This window comes from Aulostomus chinensis, chromosome 15, assembly GCF_037954235.1.
Source record: "Aulostomus chinensis isolate RoL2024-O1b breed Wild chromosome 15, RoL_Achi_v1.0, whole genome shotgun sequence".
NCBI lineage: Eukaryota > Metazoa > Chordata > Actinopteri > Syngnathiformes > Aulostomidae > Aulostomus > Aulostomus chinensis.
In genome coordinates, this window is record NC_141334.1 from 23,859,053 (window position 1) to 23,882,418 (window position 23,366).

The following is a 23,366-nucleotide window of genomic DNA, read 5'->3' on the forward strand; positions in this document are numbered from 1 at the left end:
AAAAGTTTATGACCTGGTGCTTTGTGCTGTATTTACATTGAATTCTGTCATTAATTTATCGTTTCCATCCACCTACCCAGAGACTACAGATGGAACTCTGCAATTCTGCTATGGCCTGGTTCTCATTGTTACAGACAAGGTTCATGTTCTACTGTGCACTGCCCTTCTCTGAATAAACACGTTACAGTCGCATTTTAAGATTAGTAATTAATATACAATATCATTTATAAGGGCAGAGCACAGAAAAGTTGAACAGAAACAAAGACCCTGTCAAGTTATCATTTTAATTTTGTTCGAAGGCCTGAATGTAGATCTGGCCGTTGGTTTTGATCTTGGGAAGACTTCTTCCAGGGAAGTGATCAGAACTCAACCCCACTCTGACGATGGTTTTTCCTGATCCTGCTGCAGGGACGGTGAAAGAGCAGGGATGTGAATATTAAACAGAAGCTGCACTAGAATCAAAGGGGAGTGTACTAACAGACGAGAATAGACACAGAGGGCCACAGACACAGAAAGGCCAAGTGTGAGCCAAAAAGAGGTAGTGAGTATGTATTTCTTTAGGGGGGGGGGGGGGGGGGGGGGCGTGAGCTGGAGATGAGTCAATTCACAGGAATGCCTGGAAAGTACGGCATCTTTGAACTCTGTGGGTTACCTTATAATTGACGAAAGCGATGCCTTTTCTCTCACAGCCTCATCTTATTCTTGGGTGGCCGCTGTAACACCGGTGTCAGAATCAACAAACCCAATGACTGTATGTGTTCTTTGTCTTGCTCTCTTAGGTGGAGAAAGTCAGAGATCCTGCCAAATGTAGCCCTTGAAACAGAAATCCAGCTCTGCTTTCTTATCAGTGGTAAACAGGCCTGTAGGAACCTTCTAGCTGCTTCCATCAGCTGCCTTATGTTCGGATCTGACCACAGGAGTTTTAACATTTTGATTGACATTTAAAATCAGGTTAAATAAACACACTTAAGCAGAACCTTCAAATATGTTCCACCCTTTTATCCTCCACATGCGCACATTAGCTGAAAATAAAAGCCCATCACGAACTACGGCTGTGAACTCCTGTTATCGCTCTCATGTCATCTCTCAACGGATGTAAGAAAAAATGGAGACGGAGGCTGGGCAGCAAGCTGTGTAGTGACGCTTAGCAGTGACACTGAAAAAGCAGAAGGCCATCAGTGAGAACTGAAAGTGAGATTAGAAAACTACCATTCAAGGCTGCATTGTTTACTGCCCATTGGTGACATGGTCAGCTGATTTCTCACTGGCTGTTGTGTTTCTAATCGGAAAGTACTGGCGCCATTAACCACAAACTCAAATATCAAACGTATGAAATAGTGCTGTCAGGCGATTAAAAAAATGAATCTGATTAATTACAGGATTTGTAATTAATTAATCTAATTAATCCCATTTTAATCTCATATCTGCTTCAGATCCCCAAACAAAGAATTTGAATTCTAGCATGTTATAAAATTGTAGTGCGTGACTAATCAAATGGATACACTAAGAAGAAAAGAAATCCACATTTTTATTGGTGATCGAATAAAACCTGAGTCAGGGCATCATAAGGCGGAGTCTCAAACAGGCACTTTGAGTAGCGACGCACGTTTAAAATGCTCGTGTTTGGGTAAAATTCGCATTGAATTGCCACTCAAATGTGCTATAATTAATCTTGCGTTAATTTCTATAACATATTAATTTGCGATGTAATTAATTAATCTAATTAATGCGTTAAAGTGACGGCCCTAGTATGAAATGATGGGGTGTGAGGTTTAGGATAATCATCTAGAAAGAGGAGGATTATGCCTGACAGAGTAGTCCAAAAATAAATCAAACATCAAAATTCCTCAGGTCAAGCCAATCATTACTCATTCTGATACGTACTAATTATGATGCTAGTTGACATCCAAAGGATGTGTCGCTGTTGGACCTTGCAGATGGACGCTCATGATAATAACCCCTCCCTGCTCTGAGTTATGCAGACGTGACATTACAGCGGGACTAGAAGAACAAGAACAAGCTGGTTTTTTTCTTCAGTTTTTCCTGGTTTTGGAGCAGCAGAGCGGTGAAACACTGGTAAGTTGACCACTAACCAGACACACTGTTTTCCACTAAAGCCTGCACATGTGAAACCGCACGGGGGGAGATTGAGTTAAACATTAGGACAAAGGGCCGCCTGATAAAGTTAGCAAGCTGTGAGTGTTTCAGCACTTTTTTAGTTTGTTTTGACACTTGCAAGTGCAAGACAAGACACCCACTGATTGTAGAAGTGACATTTGTTTTTCAAGAGGAAAATCCTCTTTGTGCCAACATGTGTTACATTCTGCTTGAATAAATATTTATTGATGACGGAACAGTGATAGTGTAAGCCCTGGACTTGCTGCATATGAGTGTGTGTGTGTGTGTAAATCTCAACCTCAGAGACACAGAGGAGATGAGACGTAGCGCCACTCACAATTCACATATAACAAACACGACGGTAAGTAAATCAAGGTCAGCTTCATGATTATGTCCTTGTTCATTTATTGTGTGATAAGTCAACATAATTGGTGATTACGAGAACAGGCCTGAGCAGAACTCCTGCTGCTGCTGCTGCACATTACTGCTGGGTTACTAAGCAGGATGGCATACCTGAGCGCTGAGACCATCCTGAGAGAGCACTTTCTGACGGGGGGTGTTATCTGTAACTGGTCCATGGGAGATCAGCCTGGTATTTCCTCAATAAGGCCAAGAGAGGCAGAGCTTTGAGTGGTTCCCATCTAGTCCCAAATTTATAATTAGACCACAATACCCCTGGGCTTAGCAGTAGGCCTCCAGGCACTACGGGTCTGGTCTTGTGCTGGTCTTGCTCTGGACTGCAGCAGAGCAGTGAACTACCACTGAATGTTGTATCTTAAATCCTTTCCTCCACAGATTGAAACTTCAGGCGTCTAAGTGCATAATAGCACTAACTCATCCCAAACTCCAAAAATTCAGCCATATCTGTGACTTTATGTGAAAAACAGATTAAATCATTTTGTGTTGAGGATGCCGAACGTATGCACACATTGTATAAATATCTATGAGTGAAAACACTCTGTCTGGTTGTATCTTGAAGCTTGTTAGCTGACATAATACATCAGCTGGTTCTGTGTGAGATAAAAAGCTAATGGTGAGTAGAGAGTAAAAAAATTGGGAGTTTCTTTTTCTTTATATGTCTGAAAGTTTTCTGGTCCGAACTCAGAGGTAACTCTGAATGACAAGCTCTCCTGCCTGCTCAGTGCTCTGTCGACTCCCAGCTGATGAATCCTGCTGCCTTCTTTCACAGGCTTCAAACTTTTGTTTTAGCATTCAACATAAGAGTTTTGGACCGCTGTCGCTCTACAGTGGCTGGATGTCTCAGGCTTTGACAGAAACTGCATGCTCCGTTGTGCATAGCAGAGGAACAAACTAGCAAAGTCTGGAAATCCAATTAAGGGACAAACAGTCTGCCGCTCTGGACTGACATGACAGCTTCTATTAGTTTATTCCAGCCGGGTAACAGGGCATCATCATTTACCAGGATCATGATTTTGGCTGTTGCTGGCTACATGCTAACAAATCACATCAGTAGTTCTCATAATCAGTCATGCTTTGATTGTCTGTACAGTTATGGAACTGAGCAAACTTAGTTCCAATCTAAGAGTTGTTACTAAAATACGGCCCAGAAGTCTGGAAAAGCAACACAAGTGCTTATGTGCTCTCAGGGGACGGCAACGATCTTCTGAAGTTGTTGCCAGGAGAAGAAATGCAAAAACCATCTCCCGGAGTCTCTTCTGCCGGATAATGGTAAAGTGTTTCCTCTTCCTGAGTTTAAGAAAACAGAATTGTGACATACAAGGATATCCCGCAACATATGATGAGTGAATCTGACCTCAGACTCCGAGATTGACACAAGGCATCGCTACACTCGAGTGCTACTTAACGTGGTTCTCCCCCACATCTGTCAGTTTACTTGAAACTTGGACTAAACGTGGTTGAGGGTGTGTAACGGGCCGGGGAGGACATTTACATGTGAATATTGCATTGGCAGAGGAATGTGCTCTCTGAGTGACCTTCTGTCATTAGGGTTACGAAAAAACGATCTACAGATTTTTACCACACTTAAGGGAGGAACAGTGCACTGGGACATTTTCAGTCGTTTCTCAGCAAACTTTACCTTGGTGGAGGGCTGTGCTGTCTGGGTGTGCTTTGGAAAGACCTTCCATACACAAGTTGCTTGTGAAAAACAAGTTGTCAGATTTGGTATAGCTATAGAGCTGTCTTTGTAGATATGTACTTAAATCTTGATGAAATAAGTACTGGATTATGCTCATTATGGACATATATTAAAGGACTGAGACTGGGATCAGAGCCAAGAATGGTTGGGACTGTCCAAATTGTTTATAATCTCATGTGAAGTGCAAATGCTGCTGGCACATTCCTCTGTGCTTCCATTCCTTTGAGGCCCTCTTCTTACACTCAGAGCTGGCAGAGCTGTGCAGCCGGCCAGTTCTACAATGGCAGGACCGCTCTGTGTCAGAAACCATAAGCTTCCCTCAAGTGTCCTCAGGCAAAACATGGAATCACTCGGCTGGTGCTGACTCTGAGTTTATAAAGCATCAAATTAATCCAATCAATTAAGAGTAAAGGAAGCTTTTAAGGGGTTTCCAGGGTTTAGACTGTTGCTCGTTATTCATACTGAGCACATCATTTAGCCAGCAAATTCTTTCACTGCACACTGTAGGCCTGCCTTTACAGTGCGACTAACACACTTTGATTTTATCTTAAATTGATTGGAGATGGACAAGAAAAGAAAAAACCCACAAAAACTCTGTAATGACCTGAGTGTGTGTTTAGAGAGAGAAAGAACACTGCAGAGAATTTAAAGTCACAAATCCAAAGAAAGGAAGTCAGCTTTCTAGACGGTTGAGGAATTTCTCATTTAGACTTTGTAAGATATATTTCATGTCAACCAAAGAAGCAGAACTGCAAGTTGAAACTGTATTATTGTGGTTAGAAAAAAAAATTGTCTGAAAAATGGCAAAGTGACTAAGAGGGACCAACAAGGACTGGTCAGGAAAGGATAACACCCACAGCTAGCGCAGCTGACTCAAGGAGAGAAGCCTGAGGCGCTGAACACAAGTTAAAGACAAGTATAATGCAGGGTTTACTGTGGGTCTTTGCACAATTCAAAGACCTAATCTCTCCGTTTCTATGAAGACTTTGTAAATAGCAGTCCAGCAGAGAAATGTCTGAAAACCAGTGTTGAGAGTGGGTGTGCAGGGCTTCCATTTCCAAACCACTCAGCCTTGTTTTCACAAAAGTGCCAAGAAGAAGCTCCAGAAACTGGAAGAGGCAGCAGATGGATCGATGCTGACGGTCCCCAGGGGCCCTGTGGTACTGCGGTACTGCACCAGCTCGACTTAGGAGCACTTAAGTCTCACAAAGGAGGCGGATAGATGCGCCAGTTGTCTAGGGAGGTGCTCACGGCCCCAGCAGGCCGATAACTATTGATTATTTCATATTATAGACAATGGAATTAAATGTCAGTGAGGAAAAAAAAAACACAAAAATTAATAAATACAAACAGCATATCAGATTTATGGTTTAAAATAGCTTTCTTTACAAAAATGCATTTTTCTTAACTTTTTGTCTTAAAATGTCATTAAAAACCAAACTTCAAGTGTGGATAAAAGGGAAGGAAAAGATGCCCTTAATATATTTTTCATGAATTTGAGGCTTTGGTCTTCTTAAATTTTCTTTTTTTTCTCCATGATTACACCACTTTGTTCTCAGGGCCTTGGAAAATTAGTCAGATTTTCACAAGACACTGGTGGGGAAAGAGTTCAAATGTCAAATTAATAACTGTGACACGCCAGATACTTGTCTTTATAATCAAATTCAGGCGTGGCTTGTAAATGGAGTTCATCTCTTCTACGTTGCTCTCTGGAGATCCACATCCATGGGCGATCACAGATCCGAATCCTCCCTCCTCACATCTCTTCAAGACTTTAATGCTCCGTAAGTAAACATCTTCATGTTCTGCAGCAGCGTAGCGGACCTCAAAGATGAAATTCACCGGTAAACTGCAAATCGGATTTTCTGATCACTGGGATGAGACCAGGCAGGGCTGAAACCTTGAGCGGCGCCGCAGCACTAGCTATCCACAACTGAAGTGTGAGGCCTCATGTTGCGCCACCACCGCCTTCACAAGCTCAGAAGTGTCTGTCAGCTTAAAAACCAAGAGCCTTGGCTTCAAGGGTGCATGAAGTTCAGGATTATCAACAGAAACATGCTGGAGGCACAACAGTAAAATATACTTGCAGGATTTGACAAGAATGTTGTACTATGAACTGCACATTGTAAATGTTAAATATACCACATGACCATTTAGTGTTGTTTTAAAAACCTTGTAATAGGGGTGCACAATTCATGGAATACATTTTCTTTCCTTTCTTTCTTATAGATTCAGCTGCATGAGGAGTTTTTTTTTCCTGTGGTTGTTTTCATCTTTGGAAGTGAGGAATCATATATCTACGCAGCTAAAGACATCCAAATGTTAATTACCCTTCGGAAGGTGTGTTTATTCATCCCATGGTGACGCAGCCACCTGAAGGTAATTCACCCCTCCCTAGTAAAAGCACACTGAGGATACAGTGAAGTGCATTTTCAGTTTCTTCCCTTGACTAACACCTGACCTACTTGCTGCCGTTTTCGTTTTCCTTTCTCTTTTCTATTTTTATTTCTTTCTCACTGATCTGAGTCTCATCCACATGCTGACTTACTACCATAAGCACAATGTCTACATTATCGCCTGTTTACTCCAGAGATTTAGAGGATATACTCCAACAACTCTTTTATTCACTCCAACCAAACTGTTCGCATTTGTCTGGAAACTGCTTTGTTAATGGCACTGTAAATGTTATTAATAGCTCCCCGCAGACTGCCACTGCTGCTGTTCCTGCTGTTATGTGCCGTAATCTCGTCTTTGGTGAAGAAAAACCATCTAGTTCCAGCAGTAATTAATAATTACTGCTTCCATTTAAAAATACTAGTGGTATACAAATCACTAGGAATATCTTTCAACGCAGGGCTTAACAATTCATCAAAATGCTAGCCAAGTCTTATATGTGATATCCAAGTTGCAGGAGATGTGATCTTTTTTTTTTTTTTGAGAAGGGTAAACTGTGTCCCAGCATGCAATGATGGCCTGCAGACGTCAGGGAGAACCTGGCTTATGTTGAATGAATGAAATGTTACAGCCTGAGTCACGGTGAAATGGTGCTTAACAGCTGCTGGACCTGACTAACAGAGCCTGACAATGTGCCTGGGCCGAGATTCAAAGCTTATATGATTCCGTCAAAAGGACCACCCAGTCCTGCTTCAGCTGATCGACGCCACCAAGAGTGTGCTACTGTTCCACATTAGTCTGACTCTGTGCTCTCCCCTGCCGCGGTTCGATTGTGTCGTTTCATTGTCATGCATAAAACCGATAAGCTGCGTTAAAACCAATGCCAGGCACGACCAGTACAAGCAGAAGACAGTTATTGCATCTTCTAGTGGTGCTTCTCCTTCCTCTCCCTCCTTACAGTTGTTAGTTCAGAAGCAAACCATGAAAGTGTGGCCAAGTATTTCAAAATAAAAGACAGAATATATAAATCAGAAATTATTCATTGTGTCTTCAATGACAAATCCTGATTAAGAGATCAAGAGGCTGGAACGTTGCATTCTACGCTGTCACTCAAAACCTTGCAAGCTCATTCAAGTACATCTAGTGACTTCAGGGATGCTGCGGTTCAGTTTTTACAATTTGCTTTAAGCATTAAAAAGAAGAAAAACCTCTCAAGCAAACAACAGCAGAGCGCAGAGACACTCACACTGAGCTGAAATGAGAAAAGAAACAAATCATTTTGTGTAGTTAATAGTCATGACTATTCTGCTCACTGCCCTTTCGCAGTGAGGGCCGTGCTGATGAGCCATCCATGAATGTGTGTGTGCTGCTCGGGCAGAAGACACACACAACCTCATACAGCTTGGAGTATTCAGTATTCCGTTTTTTTTAGGGTTCTTTTTTTTTTTCATTCCCATTGACTCCAAAGCATCTTGGAAATAATTTACGGTGTGCCAGTATCATTATTTAGAAGCACACTGAGAATCCTGGACCTGAGGAGCTGGAGACATGGTAGGTGGCACTTTAGCTGGAAGCAGTTTAGCATAAACATGATGATATTTAACTGTAAAGTTTTCTTCAGGCATTGAGAGCCTTCGGGGGGAAACGCCAGATGAATGCTTGCTTTGGGAAGCCGCTGAGATGCGCCAATTAAAAGGAACAAACAATGTCAACATGACCCACTTTTCTATCTCCTGTCGTGCCACCACTTTGTCTCCAGACACTTCAAGGCACACGTCCACGTCTCCCCGCCTCTACAGCATTCGACCAAACACACCCCTGGGCCCTTTGTTCCACGGGCATGTTTGGACACGGCCTTCACATGCAACAGTCCTGTGGCATACGCAGAAATGCCTCTCTCTAAAATTTGTCTGATTTTAAGATGATCCTACAGGAGTGACAACCTGTCCGGAGACTGGAGACGTCGCTCTGCATTTCATATCTTGGAAGAAGAGGCTGGTGAGTTTTCTAAATACCCACAGTTGTTTTAATATAGTTTGGATTCAGTTTAATAAAGTATGCACCCTGCATGTTTGTAGCATATCTGTACCAGAGGTTTGACCTTAGACATGGCAGAAAGTTTTAAGAAGCTAATGGCTGTGACCATCATGAAAATAGTTCACGCAGTAGCTGACACTACTTCATTCTTGGAACGTCTCGGCAACCCAGGTCAAACAACAAGTCAAATGCTGCCATCTCAAATTGCAGGCAGGCAGTTCATAAATATTCCAGTGTGTGTGTGTGTGTGTGTGTGTGTGTGTGTGTGTGTGTGTGTGTGTGTTGTGTTGAGAAACTTTGGTTTCACTGGTCATTACAGACTTCTCAAAGAATGGAGAGAGCCATTTCGACAAGCGTGTCTGTCAGGTCAAAGTGTTGCTCCATTGGACATGGTCACTATTACACTGTCTGGATTTCATAGATTGGACTTCTGCAGCAGCTTTCTTTTTATTCATGCACTTTGTTGAGTTTTCATTCATCTTTCTTGTGTTTATTTGAAAAAAAAGCATGTTAAATGGTCTAATACAATGGGCCAGGCTATTACATCTCCAGAAATGCACCCAAGGCACCAATTCAGAGGAGTAATTGGATGCTGTAGGGATCAATGCTAATCCTGAGAACTGCAATTCACAATGAACTCATAGATTCACAGTCACCATTATGTTTGCAGCTTCCAAGTAAATTTTACCTTTCAGGAGGGAAATATTGGCTCTGGTTAACTACGGTCAAAGACTTATTGGAGCTCCAGGGAGTGAAATGTTGGAGAGAGGCTTTCCCGCAAACCTCCTTCACCTCAGTGACTGGTGGAGGGCTGTATCTGTACCTCTTCAACCCAGAGCTTTTGATCCTCTCTGGTTTCCTTTAGCGGCCACAATCCGCTGCATCGAGCTAACTGACATCTACAGCTGCAATCATGACCGATGGATACGGGAGTCAAACCTGTTAACATTTCTTTTACAGCTATTGATTTTTGGTGTTTCAAGTGAGATCCGTGGAGTTTATCCACTATTTAGATCAGTGGTCCCCAAACTATGGCCCGGCCCCCTGAACAATACCAGAGATGCATTTTGATTTTTTTTCCATGAGTGTATTTGTATTTGATAATAAAATTGAGAACTAGCAATTAACTATTTTCATTATTAACTATTAAGGTGTGTTCACTAGGGCTGCGATCGATAATAGAAATTGTCGACAATGAATTCTATTGTCGACAGACGCGTTTTTCCAACAGAGTGAGGCATCTCACTTGATTATAATCTCTGCCGAGAGTCGCTCATGCGCAGTAGCGTCTCTGTCTCTGAGCTGTAACATACAGGAACGCGGCGTCAACATCAGGTACGCGCACTAAAACTTCTAAAGTTTGGTGGCATTTTAGCCTGGATACGGCGAATAAAAAGACTACTAGCAAAGGTTGCAAAGCAGACCTTGGTGTCATGGCGGTGATGCAGGAACATTTAAAGAAGCCCGTCGGGCAGTTGAACGAGACGGAGTCTGACTCACCTCAGTGAGATTTAAGTAACATTCAAGCCAATACGGTTTTTAGGACACACATTGTACATTTTATAAGCGTATTTTCGCTATAAAAGAGAGCTCTAGCATTATGAGACTGTGCCTGACAAACGTATTTTAAATTAATGAATGTTCAACAAAAGATGTATTTTTCATTGTGCCCATCTTTCTTGTTTATTATTTGCCACATAATTAAATCAACCTCATGCTAAATTTAAGAAAAAATTAATAATTATCCGATTAGTCGACTAATCGTTTCAATAGTCGGTGACTAGTCGACTATTAAAAGAGTCGTTAGTTGCAGCCCGAATCTTCACACCAAATGCAACACGAATTTTCACGTCACTTTTTTCGTGCGAATTTGATCGCTGGATCAATGTGTTTATATTCGCGAATAAAGCGACGCGAAAATTCCCATTGCCGTTTGGTGTGAACACAGTCAGTTAGTAACTATTTCATACACGCACAGACATTCTAGTCCACCCTTCTGCAGTCTGTGCCTCCATCTGGCAACCCCCAGAAAAAAATTCCTAGACCCGAACCCAGAGACGGTTATTTGGTAGTGTGGCTTTCTGGAAAACAATACATTTTTACGTTTAGGCACCCCCATGATTGTCACACATTTTCTGTTACAAAGTGACCCCGGCCCCCCATCAGAGAAGGGGAAAGTTATGTGGCCCTCACAGAAAAAAGTCTGGGGACCCCTGATTTAGATTAACAGCAGCCATCTGCTAGAGCACATGGGTCACTAATAGGGGGCCTCCTGTGCTGGTCCAGACCCAGACCTCCATACCGATACCCAATAAAGGTCACAGCCCTGTCTATCCACTTTAAGTTCTGCACTTTTAGTTAAGGACTTATCTGAGACATCATTGCGGTTGTGTTGTGGTATAGTTTTACTTTACCAGTTAATTCTAGTTTCCTGATAAATAAACTAAGTTGCACATTTCATCCTGCCTCCTCGCTTCTGCGTTTTGGGTTCACCTCCCTCCCCTCTGACAGTAATTTACTAGGAATAAATAAAATGCTATGATTTTTTTCCATTTTGATGGAGCATTTATGTTTTAACCGTAAAAGCTCAGTGTTTTATTTTTGAATACAGCTCTTTCCCTGGACTACTTGAAATGAGAAATACTTTATTAAAATAGGGTATGTCTCCAGTTCAGTGTAATAACTGACAGTAAATACTATTCAGACATGAATGAATTCCACCTTTTCTTCATTTGAATTGACAGTCAGTTACTGACCACACGTACTACAATATGGTGATAAAGTCCATTTAGAATCAGCACCGAGACACAGACACTGACTCATACAAATAATTCCAGCTATAATTTGGACGCTTGTTCATCAGCTGTCAATTTATTTCTGTCCTCAGTATCAGAGTTCAAGACATAATTACAGAGTCCAGCATACAAGCCAGAATAAAAGCACATGGATCCACGGCCCAGTGTCACATTGTGTTGCACACATTCTCTTGACCAGCACTGGCTAATGTAGTCAGCAAATACAAACTCAATAGCCCATTGCAAATACATTTTTATGCATTTATGTAAAAGAGACTATTCTATTTGTTCAAGTTTATCTAACAGAGGTTCTCAGTGGCCCTCATCTCTCATCCAACAAGGATGAAGAAGAAGTTTTTCTAATGCTGGGTAGTGCGACCAAAAATGTGTATTATTCCAGTACCACGGTATATCAGAGGCTTGTTATTGTTGCGGTAGCATGACTGCGTTTAGGGGTGGGCATTCTACAGGTTTCTCCTGAGAAAGTGAACACGTGAATGAAGGACACAGGCGTCCCTCAGGCGGTCAGCTTGGTTGGAAAGCAGATTCCGTCCCTGTCCCGGCTGAAAGGACTGCACTGAGAGGACCAGGATCAGCAAGGCCCAACTGTTGCAGTCTGGTAAATACGTAAATAAACCAGATGCTTCTCCAGATGGAGGATGGGTGCTCTGCTGCCAGCACTAACACATCAGCTTTGTCCCCTCTTTCTTTTCTTTTTTTTTCTTTGTTACCTGTAATTGGATACACAACTGCCTTTGAGTCTAGCTTGTGGAAAACCCCTATCTCAGCTCCCCTTTCAGTCTGTTACAGTCTAATGCCATGCCTTAAAAAAATTGAACTAATAATTCCTCAGAAACAAGGATACTTTTTTTTTTTTAAACGTCTGAATTTGATGCAGTGGCAGAGAAAAATAAATCTAAATCTCATCCTGTCTACCAGAACAGTTCTCCAGTGAACAGAGGCTATCAATCTCACAATGCTATGGGGGATAAAAAAAAAACCATGACTGGTGCACATGGGAAGGAACCTTCTAAGATTAGAGTCATGACTATTTGCCCGTCAACAACAGTCAATAAATCTGCTGGCTCACTCCATCAGTATTTCACCACAGCCGCCACGGCATAGCAGATTTGAGGGAATTTTAATTTCCTCACACATACAAAGCTGCAGCTCTCCGAGTTATGAGTAAACACTGTGCTGAACCTTGAGGTTTTGAAACAGTCATGCTTCCCTGTAACCTGTCACATGACTTCCACCATGACATCATAACCAGATGGAAACAACCTGACACACACAGTGCTACGCTACTGGTTGAATCATGTATCTTGTGAAGTGTGTGTGTGTGTGTGTGTGTGTGGGGGGGGGGGGGGGGGTTCCCATGATGTCATTTAGTTTCACCTCTGACTGTACTGCTTTCTACCTCCGCTGCAGCTCCTTCGTGGGACACTTTGTGAATAAGGGGATTTTCTGTCTTGGAGAAGTGGTTGTAAAGGGTAACGCTCACTGAACTGTCCCGAGTACAGGGCAGCCCCATGATGTCACACCACAGGACCAGACATACAGTACGTATCACCTTCAGAAACCCCTACATTTTCAAGATGGTTTGATTCTGTTGTTTTTTTCTGCTCACTCCCTCTGTGTTATACAGTTTTGTCTCTTATGTGTGTCATGTGTACATCATATCTAATTTACTTGTCAATTACTGCCGTAACGGGGAGCACAGCAGTCGCCAGTAAACGTCCCCATGTTGTCGTAAATTTAACGTTTGAATCAAGATTTCAAGATGCAAACTTAACTCCTTTGTAATTAGGAACCTGACAGGATCGGAATCGTGAGAGGCGCCACGACAGATCCAGGAGGTGGGTTAACGTACAGGTGAGCTCGCCAGACACGCCTGCATATCCACCTGGTATCCTGACAAGCTTGAATAACACAAAGTCTTGAGTACAATAAAACACATCATTAGCCAAGTGGCGAGTTGTCAGCATTCTGGACCAGTGTTGGTTCCAAAATATCACACTTGTATGTATTTTCTATTCTCAGATTTTCACTTCTGCCTGATGAGTTTCAAACTACACACACAACAATAAGCAAAACACTTCAGAGGGCAGGGGAACGTTAAATTTGGCAAAGTTCCTCTGTCATTTCTGTCTCTCCCTTTCGTCTCATGCCGTTTCCCCTCCCTCTTCGTCCTGGTTCCCTGTGTGTGTGTGTGTGTGTGTGTGTGTGTGTGTGTGTGTGTGTGTGTGTTCTCCCTCTGTACCTGCAGCTCACCCACCAATCAAGACTCAGCAATCTACGCCTATTACTCTTGTTTGTGCTCAACTACTCGTCAGCAGTCATATCAGGCAGCAACCACCTTCATCACTTCATCAGCTTCGTCAAATTAACAACAATAAAACCAACACTCATTCTGCACCACTCCGCTCCAGCTTGTGCTTTGCTCCTGGGGCCTTGGCTTGTTGACAAGGGCGCTTCCACGCGGTAGCATTTTAACATCAATTTCTGTTTCCCTTCCCTGTTGAGACAACTCAACAACCTGAAACTTATAGATACTACTATCAATATATTTCTAAAGCAGAAAGACAACAATCATTTCTTAAACAGAACTGGCATTGCTTTAATTCCTTAACATAGTGTATAACTGTGCGAATATATGTGGAATTTTTATGTTCCCCCATGCCTGAGTGGATTCTCCTCAAGTTCTCTGGCTCCCTCCCACGCACCAAATGTTTAACAGTTACAATAAAATGAAAACAACAGCAATACATTTTTCAGGAAACCTTTCTGAACACTCAAGCTACAAGGCATAGAACGTGAACGTGTGACAATGGTTTCGCCTTCAAAATGAAAGCAGTAACACATTAACTTTTTCTCAGAGCTGGCGTAGGATTTTATTTTTGAAAGTTCTCATCAGAAGCTGAAAGATTCTCTCGCTCGCTCCACAGTGGACAGCTGACATTCTCCAGTGATACAGAATCATTAAAAAAATAAACATATTTCAGCCACCATGCAAGCCAAGGGTCTTTTTTGGTATCATCTTAGCATTTAAATGCAAATAACAAGAAACAAATGAATTAAATGGGGCTCCATTGTGCCTTCATTTCAAGGCATCTGACTGAGCAGTTCATCCAGCAGGAATTACAAAACCAGACCCTCCAGGAAGAAATTGCTGAGATGAATCACTGATGTGTTCGGAGTACTTTATACCATGGTACCATATCAACTTTTTCCATATTTCTCCTGATCAGTGAAGCATTTTAAATGCCATCACCGCCAGAGGAGAAACCCTGTTCCTGCCAGATGTCAACTTTTTACATTTAAATAAATCTCCCTTGCATTTAGCTCTATTGTTTCCACTGTGAGAGATTTCACCAGCAGCATGTGGGGGGGGATTTGTTAAGTTATTGGGTGTTTATGTGGCTGATCAGTGAAGGGGACTAGGTGGGACGTTCTGAATAGCAGAGCAAACTAAAGCTATCTGGCAGAAGGATTATGTAGGGCTTCAAACAGACTACGACCTTTTTACAAATAAGCTACTGGGGTTGTCAGATGATGGGAAATGAAGGAACACACACACTCACGCACGCACACGCACACGCACAGACAACCTCTGGTTTCACGTATCTTCCCTCACGCTCACCGACCCCTCAAAGTTATTTTCCCTCCAGAAAAAGAAGAGTCGTTCCACATGTCAGGGCAGATGGAGAAAGCATTTCAAACCGTCACATCCATAAGTCAACTAAGGCAACTGAGAAGCTGTCTACCACGCCCCCTGCCTTGTGAGGCTGCGGGGGTTATCAGCAGGATTAGCCCTCTGGTTTGACTTTTCAAGAGATGATAGGTTGGTCTAGACAAGGTCCACATATGTGCTAGATATACACATTTCACCAACTGAGATCAGTTAAACGTGTTAAACAATATGGTTCCACATAACCGATGATTTGGAAAGATACAATTCACTCTCATGGTACAAGAACAAGCAATGGGGGTTGGCTGATGGGCGCCAATGGACTGCTCTAGCTCATGGCGACTGTTGATAAAGATTTGTTTCAAAGCTCTGGGGACGTTTTTGTTGTTTTTTTTTTAAAAAGAAGAAGAATTTGTCTTAAGTTGAAAGAGTTAAAGATGGAGATGACGCCAACATGTATCGCCTCCATGTCTGTCACGATCCGACTTATCAGGCAGCCATCATGCTGCAGTCGAAGCTCAACCAACTTGCCTTATATGTGTCACCATTTCAGACACTTTCTGCCACTTCAAGTAAGGAGAGAAAGGTATTGAAGCTTATGGTCCTCTTTCTACTAGGGAAAAGCCTCAGGCCGCAAAAGTTGGACCATGTTTGAAATTCAACTGGACATTGAACGAGCGCTCAGGAATCTGATCCGGCTGTGATCGGTCCTCCTGTCCTCCTGTTCACTGAAATCAACTCCAGATGAGACTGAAACTCGGGGCGACTTATAAAAGAGTCGTGTGGCTCACACATTGCACCAGAAACCAGCTTGAATAATAAGTTGCATGTCCAGCTTTACAAACAGAGAAGCAGTTGTGGTGGGGGAGAATGGTGTGAAATAACAACAGCAGTTTGTGGCCAAACATGAAACGCGTATGCCATAGCAAGATGTGGCTTTACAAAGCGGCGCAACACATTTTGTCTGATTCCCTTCATGTGTTTCACTGATTAAAGCTGTGTCAATCCATGTAGCCACCTCTTACATTTAAAGCATCTCGTAGCATCTTGGTGCACGGCTGCATCCTCATCCATAGAAGCTCCTGAGCCCTGCGACAGAGCGACTGCCATTTGAATGGAAAATGTTCACATTTAAATCGTGCTATTCAAATAAGATCAAGATCAAATTTCAAAGTTAAATTTGATTAAAACTTTTGAGCCTCAATTTGTTACATGAACTGAATTTTGGTCACCAATAACAGGAAGTAGTGGAAACTCTAAGAGCAAGTTTCCACTGGCTCACTTCAGCTCAGGTCAGGTGGGGTCGGTATGGCTCGGTATGGGTGCGTTTCCAGTAGCACTGGTACCACGTCAGCGTGGGTGGACTCACCGGCTGAGAGTTCCCCGGCGTAATTTGTGCAACACAACAACAACAACAACGGAGGACATGGAGGCAGCGTGATGCCTGTTGCTCTGTCTGTGGTTTTTGCTTGAACTAAAAGTGAGGGAGGACAGACAGGCAAGGCTTCAAGCGTCGAAACAGAACATCCAAGAAAAGAACAAAAGACTTTACAAGGCGATCGACCAGTATTCCACCAAGGCCAAGATGATACGAGGTAGATGATGTAAGCGGGTAAGTTACTTAATCTGCACCCCGCTATGTGTTTACATCACATTTGAGTCCCCGCTCAGCTCGCCTGGAACCCCAGCGGAGCAGGGACCAAAATGCTAAAGGTTAGAACCGTGTTGAGGCCAGTGGAAACGGGGCCATAACCGACCCGACCCGAGTCGAAGTGAGCCGGTGGAAAGGTGCCCTAAATCTGGCCTGCAACAGAAAGCTAAATTCCTGCATCACTCTGGGGTTAGTTCTGTTCCACCAGTCTCACTCCTCTTTGAGAGCTGCCATTGAGAGGTCGCGTCTGTCACTGATCTTTCTGAAAAGCAGAAACTTGACACTTGAAGGTCTTTTCTGACCATATTCCCAGTTGAATGGATTTATACAGTATACCGCTGCCCCTGACCATAAAATCTCAGGTCGGTGGAGCTGAAACCACAGTAGGCTTACCTTGTCAGGCTGAGGTTAGAAGGAACAGGCAATTATCAAAGGGGATAGCATATCAGCTCTGCATTATGAAGCACTGACAGCAACGGTGTTCAAACCAAAAACCACCCTGCATTAAAAAATGCAAGAGGCTGCATTAGTGTAGCCTCAGGCACAGAGCTGGATATCAGCACAGATCTCCTCCAGATCAATTCATGGACCATCAGGGTAAATTATGATCCGATGTATTATGATGAGAGCTGTGACAGTTTAGCTCAGGAGGTAGAGGGGTTGTCTAGCAGCTGCCTGGTAGCTAAAGGGTCACCGGTTCAATTCTTGTGTGTACTTGAGCAAAATGTACAGCCTGTTTGCCATTAACAAAGGAACTGTCTCACACAATATGGAGGTGTCCTGCATTCTTTTATAATATCATAATTTTATTATGACAGTGATGAGATACAACAAGCATTTGAGGAATCGCAATAGAAGGTTCTTCTTAAATGACTTATTATATTTAAACGGCAAATGTGAAATTTGTTTTGAACACAAATACTGTTGAATACCGTAGAAGCCGTACCTGCACTGTGGTAAAAGCACAAAAAAAATCTGTTTGCTAAAGCTTAAAGTTGCAAACAGTGAAGGCAAGTGCTGATGTAACAGCTGAACGGTGAGCTTTACGAGGAAGGCGGTGAGAACACACTGAACTTTTTACAGTCACTCAGGGATGACCAATACAGGAGCTGGGAAGTGAACAAACAAGATCAGGTGACCATCACACACAGCAGCATTTAACCCCTAAAGCAGATCCGAGGAGGAAAACGGCCCAGCTCGTTTGACCTCGACATTCCTGCACTGTTCTCCTCTGTAAAAATTGATGTCAAAATAATTCACTCATTCGTGGAGCAGTAAACTTTGAAAGTAGCAAGGCTGCAGGCCCTGTATTTATCTACTAGTCATGTATTACTTATGGCTGTGCTATGGCAGTAAAAGTCTCTGGGACTGATGCTTGATGGTCATTGTTTCTGGAAGTGTACGACACAAATTTTACCACGCAAGTGTGAAAAAACAACCACAAATAATTACAATAAATCCTAATAAATCAAATGGCAAAAGCTACCACCACAATGCAATACAAATCAAACTGGAACCCACACTTTGAGTTAGTACTGATCCAGGAGAAAGGCATATTATCACAGTCTAGTACACTGTAGCACAGTACACTAGTCTGTACTACAGAGTACTAGGCATTTTACCATGGACAGAGATTTGGCAATACCTTGTTCACCATGTGAGCTATGCAGGACATGTGGCCTGGTTATTTAGGTGATCAAGTCAATTTAGCTGACTAATAAAGTAACTTGATTTAGGTAGGCAGGGAGGAGGAGGGGGGAGGAGGGGGAGGAAGGGGGGGGCATCTCAACCATCCCAAAATGAAGGACAAATACTTGTTGCTCTGCAATTGTTTTTATGTCTGGAGCAAAGTAATAAATATAAGCTCATTAAGCTTTTTTTGTTATATTGGCATTACAGAACTATTACTGTGTGGTGCGATACACTCTTATCATGCTATAAAATAACACATGGAGGATAGAAGATTCTGACCGTACTGCACAGCCCTGATAATCATTATATAAAGAAAAAGTTCAACAAAAATCTAAATTTTCCAGCAGCAAAAGAGCAAAACTACATTCTTCACTGCTAATCTTCAACAGAGTGGTTTCACACACTTGAATGTGGGGATTACTTTTCCTAATAGCGCTCTTATCGTGGAGCCCAATTTTAATCATGATGGTCATAGCTACTGGCATATGTGTGTGTGTGTGTGTGTGTGTATGTGTGTGTGTGTGTGTGAGTAGATTTTATATTACTGCAACTCCACGGTTAATGCTGGAAGCACCCGGAAGTGTGGACTTATTATCTATGGGGGAGTCACATGATACTTCTGGTATATTTCTCACACCTTAAACTCTTCCCAACACTGTAGGGAACCTTTCTGAGTTATGCAATAGTTTCTGCCAGCGTTCTGAGAGCCAAGTGGCCTGCCAGAGTGAAACTGCCCCCCCCCCCTCCCCCGGCCCCCCAAGAGTCCCACTGATCCCACACATTCTGGATTTTGTAAAAAAAGTTATTCTAAAAAATTTTTTTCTTTTAAACTTATACTTCTAAGCATGTCACAACTGACCACATGGATACCCAGCTCGTATATTTTGTGTAACAGTAGCACATGTGTAGCTGAGTGGAGTCAAAGTGTCAGGTCTCAGCTGAACTAACTCCACAGATGGGCAGGGAGGGGCTGGGGCTTCTATGCTCATATCGTCCCATTTTCACTGGCCAAAAAAACCTGCTAACATGTGCTAACATACAGGTATGCCCTGCACTGGGAACAGCTTGGATCAGCATTCACTCCCAGTTCTAATGTCCCTGCATTCATCATCTGAATGGGACTGAAACAGGAAAACAAGAAGCTGAATGGTGACTGGCAGCCGGCTTCAAGCTCCCAATCTCAGACCCATGTACCACGCGTGGTCGGAGCTCCTCAATTCACGATATACTGTACGTGGAGGATTGAAAGCTTGCTGTCTCTGCTGGTAACTTTCACGCCGTTTCTATCATCTCAACTTCAAATGAAACCAATCTGTGTTCAAGCAAGATTGCTCAGTCGGTGTTTGGTGAGAAAAAAAACTCAAACTTGAGCAGTGACTGTCCTCCATGCTGCTGCCGCGACAGCTACAAGCCCTGCCTGTCAGTTTATCATGCTGAACGTGAATGCTTATAAGACTGCATGTCTTCAGCGGCATGATCAAGCCAAGGAAAACTGGATAGCAAAGCTAGCACTTGAAAATTAGCGCAATTTCAGACTCCCACTCCAGGGTGAGAGCTGGACCGGCCACCTCTGATTGATCTGATGAGAGGGCATGAGTTCACGATGGCTGAGCTGGTCACTGCTGACTTCCCAGGGACAGAGTGGATTTGAAGTGTTACTTCACCTAAGAAATGAAAATTGCTTTTCAGACACTCGTAGTTCGGTGACTTGATACTAAAGACACCCCCCCCCCCCACACAAAGACGTCTTGATGACTCATGGAACCAAACACAACCCTTCCAGTGTGAACAAGTTAACCAGAATGTGCTGGATGGTCCCGCTCCTTATTTTTACCTCAAATCAAAATGTCAAGTTGAGTATCGCGTTTATGACTGCATTTTTTTTTTCTTTTTAATTTTGCTGTTGTTAGCAGTCAGTCTGCGTTAGCTTGGAGCTAATAGCATGAGATTTGCACTAATGCAAGACGGGAAAACTGAATACCGAAATACCAAATTACAATCTTAGGGGTGAAAGCTTTTAAACTCTTTTCAAGAACTGAAGGACAGGAACTGATGCGTTCCTTGCCAGCACACTCAGACCTGTATGACTTCGTCCAGCACTCACAAGATGTTCGTGCCTCCTGAGAGTGATGGCGGACAGCCCCCCAACCTTTAGCACACCTCTCCCCAATCATCTAACGATAACTTAAAATGCCATTCTCTAACACCTGTAATCAATTTTATTTAACTCCCCACATTTTGTTACATCCCCTCACAGCTTTGCTGGCAGCTTCACACTTTCGGGTGACTTCACCCCCCCCCCCCCCCAATTCCTCTCACAGCCTCAAACTTCAATATGAAACTCCTTTGAAAGTTCTCACTTTGATGTGAGGGATGCTCTGGATCAAGTTGGAAGAATTGACTTCAGCTGCTATCTACAGCTCTGGCGTCTGCCGTTACGTCCAGGATAAATATGGATTTCATTGAGACAAAGAAACCAAATGAGACAAAGCAGAGACATGCATTCCCACCCCCTGTGGAGCCCGTGGTTCAGAGACAGACCAGATAGTATCAAGTGATGGAGATGGAGTCCTTGGTTGTGTCGAGTGTCGACCAATCACCTCCCACCCACTCGTCTTTGCGCACACACACACACACACACACACACACACACACACACACACACACACACACACACAGAGTGAGCCACCAGTCAGACAGGCTACCCGCCCTCCAGCCAGTCTGACAAAGAGCAGCTATGTGAGCGGGACACAGCTGGGAGATAAGAGCAGCGAGAGAAAAGCATTTATTCTGACTGATCCTGTGTCAGTGACACAAAAACATGTCAGTGGTACCAGAGCTGCTGATAGTTTAGATCAGCGTTTGAACTCTTCTTCAGCTCACAAGAAACCCTGTTCACTATCACCCCCTGACATGACACAGGACCAACCAACACATTCCCCAAAGAGGGGTTAGCAAGCCCCAGGGGGCCGTTTGAAGGTTCCTGCCAGGACCCTTCAGCCTGATAAATATTCTGCCTCAATGCAGAAGGACTGGGTGATTTATTCTTCCACACAATCACAAATAGGACAGTGAGAGGGGGAAATACAACCTCTCAGAAGAATGACTGAAGTCATTAAATGTGTGCCACACTGATATTCATGGATTAGTACGCACACACACGCAAATAGAGGTTTGGATTACAGTCTAATTTTAACAGCTACTCCCCTGGAATCAAACAAATGAGGTAGTTGGGTTCACACACCCAGGTTTGTCACACTGCAAGAGCGGGAGGTGTGTGTTTGTGTGTGTGTGTGTGTGTGTGTGTGTGTGTGTGTGCGTGTTTGTGTGCGTGTGCTCGCGGGGAGGGGGGGTGGTCGCAACAGCACTCATCTGGAGGGCTCGCGGATGATAATCCCACCTGTCTGTCTCGCCGTCCAGGATGAGCCGTCCTACTGAAGTCCTACAACTGTTAATGTTTGACGACTACCCGGCGACACTTCCGCGCCTGGTGTCCGTTCTCTGTCTGAACGGATGAAAGAATCACGGTGTCCGCACAGTACCGCGAGGGAAGGGCGGTAGTTTCAGGTGTCGGTTTATACTTGAGCCTCCAGGTGAAACTACTCACAGGAATATGGCGCGTACACAAGGAACTACTGATGAGAAACACGTTGTAATTAGTAGTAGTATAATTAGTAGAAGTATCCAGCCTACTGTAAAGTGTTAGTGACGACGTTATAAAGCACTTTTACCTTGTAGGAGAGTCCCGGCGCTCATGAGGAGCAGCAGCAGGGTAGCAGGCGGATCCATCCCTCAGAAGTTGGCTGTCTGGGTCTGTCGGGGGAACGGTTCAGTCACTCTGGGTCACAGGCAGAGGCGAAAGTGAAAGAAAGCCCCGTCCAGTCCGGCCGTCAGGTTGGAAGCGCAGGTGAAACACTGGGAGAGGGTAAGAGAGAGCGTAATACCAGACCACGAGGAGGAGGTGCGGAGGGGGGAGGGGGGAGGAGGAGCTGTGTCCCTTCAGGGCACCGTCGGAAATTTGGAAACTCTAATAACGGTAAGAAGCGGGTCATAGTGTGATATTGTAAAGTACCGAGTCCAGTTTTCATCAAAACTATACAAGACTGGAATGTAGAACTGAAAAAAACTCTTTTTTTTACATGGGGGGGGGGTGGAGAGAGAGAGAGAGAGAGAGAGAGAGAGCGAGAGAGAGAGAGAGATCAAATTGGACGAATACTTTACCGGCTGAGCGACATAAATATGGAGGATTATATATCATTTAGTTATAGTTGATCCTGCGCCGTAGGGCCCAAAGCTATTACGAGTAAATATCGCACATCTGTTCATCTCAAGATTGAGCAACTATCGCGACCTGGAAATATTTTTGATGGGTAGATAAATGTGTCGATGTCGTGTCTTCATGTCTGTATCTTATGACTACAGTTGAAGAACATTCTATGAGCCGTGGACACCAAAGTGTCCGCGTTTATGCACAGTCCGGAGATTGTAACCAAATGTTGACGACGAGCACTCGAAGGCTGCACTTCTTCTTTTCACCCATCCTCTATTCGGAGTTTTCGGTAAAACTCTAAAGCTTCATACATGCATAGCTGCTGTATGCCGGGGCTTTTTGAAGGGTCTTTGGGGTCTCCTGGGGATTCCCAGCAGGGATGGAACAGCGGCATTGTTCTGACCAATATATAAGCTTGTGGAATAGATTTATAAATGAATAAATCCATAAATTAATAAATGAGAACGTCAGTACTCTCGTTAATGTCGGTGCTGTGGTGAGCGCTGATTGAGGTGATTGATGAGCGAGCACAGGGATATTTGTGGTGACATTATCCTGAGGTTTGCGCTGGGCCCGACAGGCAGCGGGACAAATGTAGA

At 43.5% G+C, this 23,366-nt stretch overlaps 1 protein-coding gene and 1 long non-coding RNA gene across 4 annotated transcripts in view; one reads left to right on the forward strand and one right to left on the reverse strand.

Annotated features, from left to right (window-relative positions):
* alcama (activated leukocyte cell adhesion molecule a) overlaps positions 1 to 22,446 on the reverse strand; it is an 86,792-nt gene extending 64,346 nt beyond the window's left edge. For 2 of the 3 annotated variants that reach the window (XM_086179209.1, XM_086179208.1), the window contains exon 1: positions 22,229 to 22,444. In XM_086179209.1, coding sequence (XP_086035335.1) covers positions 22,229 to 22,286 — 58 coding nt within the window. In that variant the 5' untranslated portion in view covers positions 22,287 to 22,444. Of the gene's footprint in view, positions 1 to 22,228 lie in introns of all 3 variants that reach the window. The other variant, XM_086179210.1, reaches the window with a different exon arrangement.
* Positions 2,008 to 14,492, forward strand: LOC147249227 (uncharacterized). The gene is made up of 7 exons (XR_015109254.1): positions 2,008 to 2,076; positions 5,906 to 6,021; positions 6,467 to 6,616; positions 8,565 to 8,629; positions 12,895 to 13,025; positions 13,274 to 13,338; positions 13,733 to 14,492. It is a non-coding gene; the product is annotated as an uncharacterized LOC147249227 (long non-coding RNA).
* Positions 22,447 to 23,366: the final 920 nt, after the last annotated feature.